Source organism: Gekko japonicus, unplaced genomic scaffold (assembly GCF_001447785.1).
Source record: "Gekko japonicus isolate JY-2015 unplaced genomic scaffold, Gekko_japonicus_V1.1 scaffold1884, whole genome shotgun sequence".
NCBI lineage: Eukaryota > Metazoa > Chordata > Lepidosauria > Squamata > Gekkonidae > Gekko > Gekko japonicus.
In genome coordinates this window covers 265252-269348 of record NW_015176030.1, presented here as the reverse complement: position 1 = coordinate 269348, position 4097 = coordinate 265252, and the positions used below count along the sequence as shown (strand labels likewise).

The 4097-nt window shown below is 43.4% G+C and overlaps 1 protein-coding gene across 2 annotated transcripts in view; it reads right to left on the bottom strand.

Moving 5' to 3' along the window:
• Positions 1-456: 456 nt before the first annotated feature.
• The window catches only part of GPBP1 (GC-rich promoter binding protein 1), a 50286-nt gene continuing 46645 nt past the window's right edge, over positions 457-4097 (bottom strand). For both annotated transcript variants that reach the window (XM_015426619.1, XM_015426618.1), the window contains 2 exons: positions 2520-2622; positions 457-1406 (listed from right to left, as the gene is read on the bottom strand). In XM_015426619.1, coding sequence (XP_015282105.1) covers positions 1248-1406; positions 2520-2622 — 262 coding nt within the window. In that variant the 3' untranslated portion in view covers positions 457-1247. The remainder of the gene's footprint in view (positions 1407-2519; positions 2623-4097) is intronic.

Below are 4097 nucleotides of genomic sequence, written 5' to 3'. Positions count from 1 at the left end.
AGTTTTTACATTCTTCTGCTGCAACATCATCCTTCAGTGAGTCATGAAACTGTATAAATCCAAATGTTATCTGTAGACTAATCCTACTTCCAGTTTAAAGACAACACCAGACAGCAAAACAATAACTAAAGATTAAAGAAATGTTTATGGACAGCATTATTACTCAGATCTTGGTGACTACTGCCTGTATAACGGCAGTAGGGAAACTTGATCTCAACAGGCGTACCTGTGCAGAAGAATGTGCAGCCATACCACTGTTCGACTGAATGTACTTTAAATAACATTCTGGACTGAGAGTCCCAAAATGCACTTGCTGTGTAGTGACAATGACCAAAAATCAACATTAGTGCTCTAAGAAGCATGACAGGCAGCAATATTAAACAATTAAAGAACCATAAGTATCATCAGTGTTATGTACCAAGGTGACATTATGCAAAGAGAGTTTATTGTGCATGAGTTTGACAGGACCAGTCAGTGAAATAAGCTTTCTGCATCTGAATAATTTATCAAAATAATGTTTATTTCCCCTCCCCCACAAGAATCAGCGCCCATTGTGAGGATCCAGATTCCTGGGTCTCGTAGCATCCAAATAAAGCTTTTGATTTACACCAGTTCTGTGAAGTTTGGAATTGAAGCAAGTCTTTTCCATAATTACTGTAGTACAAACTGCTAGAGAGCAATTACTGGTATGTATCAAGAAGTGGAACAATTACAACAGTTCAGGAAATGGAAGTTTTAGTGCACTTTTGTCATTTTTTTTAGCCAACATGCTACACTTTCTATTGTCTGTGCACGAAGTGAATACTACGGATTTCCACCATACAGAAATCCATCTCAGCAAGCAACACACTGTGTCAAGCTGCCCTTTTCCCCCTTAGACCTGCTGTTTAAGACAAAAACTTTGCCAAACAATACATAATCTTTTTTTTATTATTAAATGAGAAAAATCTCATTCTCATACATTGTCACATTGCTAGTCAGAGAAATGCTGCAGTGATGAAAAAGTCAATGTTGGGGCAGAGTCCTCATTTCTACAACATCCATTTACAAAGAAATTATAGTCATGTTTTCAACACAGCTCATCAACACAACATTCTTAGGTTCCTTCACGAGGAGTCCCAAAGATCCTTCGTCTAACGGGGGGCACAAAGCACTACTTCAATTATAGTTCCTTCCCCTCACTCGAGCAATTCCCTTGCAAACTGCACCAGAGGCAAGAAAAAGCGCCTCCTGCTTCCCAGCCATCTTCACACATCATCATCATCCGACGTGTCGCTGCTGCTTGTTTCTGTGTCTTCGTTCTCAATCGTTGGTTTGAAAGTGCTGTTTTTCCACGGACTGAATTTGAAGTCACAGATGAGGCCGTTTTTCAGAATACCATTTTTTCTAAGGCCATTTTTTTGTAACTGAAATGAAAAACAAAGTTAGCAGTTTCGAAGAGACGTCACCAAAAGGTTTGTTTCCTACAAAACATCAAACTGCGTATTTTGTGTTCGGCAACACTGCTTGCCTATTACTTCAAACAAAACTTTCCAAAACTGGGGGGGGGCGTCTTGACCATATGCCAGTCCCTCTACAATCTATTCAAGTATTTCCCCCAGGAGGATTCTGGAAAGTTCTAGCCTTACACAAAATTTTACAGGTGCAAATGTCTTTCCTTCTAAACAAATCCAAGAAGCTTGAAGTATCAAGTTTGCAAGCAACAGAAATAAACTTTTCAGCCTAGAAATCTAATGCTCATATAACAGTGCAGAAGTCTCCTAAAGAAACTCCCACTGTCAAGCTACTGTTACTTAGCTAGCAGCAGGGAGAACACGACACTTTTCTTGTGTTTATACAGCACAATACTATGGAAAGTTGCACATGCAATGGAGAGCAGTATATGCCATGCCATTCCCCATTGCTGTCTTAGGTTGTGACAGACATCTGCAGGGGCAGGGGCAGAAGGGAGATCATAATACTGAGGGAGTTCAGGAAGGGGGAGGAACAGCACAGACAAGCAGGACAGGAGGCGGATGACCATGTAGCAATATTTTGCATATAAACTCTTTAGAGTTAATTTCCTACTCCAAGAGAGTGTGCAGACAATATCTACAGCTCTATCTTGTTAAGATATCACCTGGCATTGTGTGTGGAATAGCCAGGAGACCCCCACCAGGGGGACTGTTGGGCTGCCAAACCTGTAGCTCTTTTTTGCCACCACTAGGTGGCAAGCTATGCTTATTTTTAGGCTGTGACTTGCCTAAGGTCACCCAACTAGCTTCAATTGGGGAAGTGGGGAATCGAACCCAGTTCTCTAGATTAGAGTCCGCCACTCTTAACCATTACACCAAACTGGTTCTCTTTCTTGTTAAAAAAATGTTCAGATATTGTCTTTTGACGCACTAGACCTCAGAATACTGGTATTGCTTCTTCTAGTACTGAATACGGGGAGGACAGATATCCATCCCATTTGGCCAATGATATATTTCAACAGACATCGACAGATAACGCACCCACAGGTAGATTTTGCTTCCCACCTGTTCACTGATAACCTGAAATTCCCTCATTTCATCCTCTGTTAATGGAGCGCAGGTCTCATCATTTTCGCTGTCTTCCTGCCAGCCCATCTCCTTTAACAATCTAAAAAGTGACAGAAGATATTGCACAGTTTAATTTAATTTAATTTTACCAAAGTTAATATACACTAAAAGCAGTTAGCAGCTCAAGACCCAATCTCACTGCCTTGAAGACCAGCTGGGCAGTTACCTGCCAACTCTTCCCATTAGTTCTCATCTACTCTTAAGACAGCACAGACAAATGATTTGACATAAGAGAATCAGAGCAAAAGAAGATTCAGCTTTGTGTTCCTCCTGTCTCTTCATCAAAGCTTAGAAGATGGAGAGAAAAGCACATAACTCAGAGAAGGCATGTCCACACCAGCTGAAATAACTAGGATTCCATGAACCAGATTCCCACTGTTTTTAAAATATTCAATTATTGGGGGGGGGGGGCCCTCTGACCAGGGCCAGAGAATGAGGGTGTTGATGCTCACCCCCGTGCCATTTTCCCAACCTGCAACGGCCCAAGGGCAGCTGGCTGCTACTTGTCTGCTCAGGCAAGCTATAAATACCAGTTTAATTACCTAATACTAAGCAGCTACCTTGGACCATTTTGGGGTCAGGAAAACAGCACAAGGGACAGGTCCCCCCTTGACACACACACACACTCCCCTTGCAGTCCTGATTCAGGCCCTGAGCACCTGATAACCAAAGTAAAAAACAATACTGGGAGTTCTGTTCATGGCATTCCCAACATCTTATCTAGTATGAGCCTCAAATCATTCCTACCTCCCTGAAATTGCTGAGCGGTCGGGTTAGAACAGATAAAAGTAAGTTCTTCTTCACCCAAAGAGTGATTAACACATGGAATTCACTGCCACAGGAGGTGGTGACAGCTACAAGCATGGACGGCTTCAAGAGGGAATTAGATAAGCATATGGAGCAGAGGTCCATTGGTGGCTATTTTAGCCACAAGGCATAGATAGGGACCCCGGGACAAGTGATGCTCTGTATTCTTGATGCTGGGGGGGGGGGGGTCAATAGTGGAAGGGCTCCTAGTGTCCTGGCCCCACTGCTGGACCTCCTGATGGCACCTGGTATTTTTGGCCACTGTGTGACAGAGTGTTGGACTGGATGGGCCATTGGCCTGATCCAACATTGGCTCCTCTTATGTTCTTATGTTAAAGACTTGCCCCTAACCCACCATCATCCCCCAACCAACCCATCTGTAATGATGACGACAGGCCAGAGATCTACATAAGGAGTTGAATAGAAAATACACTGAGTTTCTAGGATGGATTCTGCCGCCCTTCTTCCAGTCACTGGCATCCCTCCCCAAAAGTCACTGGGGGCAGAAAACCACTGGGAATGGTTTAAGGTACAGAAACCAAAAACGGGGATCGGCAGAAATACCCTATTGCCATCACTGAACCAACGCCTTACAAAGAACTGGCACAACAGCAATTTCAACTGATCCCCTTTCTGACTCCAATTCCCACACCACATCTGATCTACACTGAGGATTCCGGGGGGGGGGGATATAACCCCCCCCCCCCC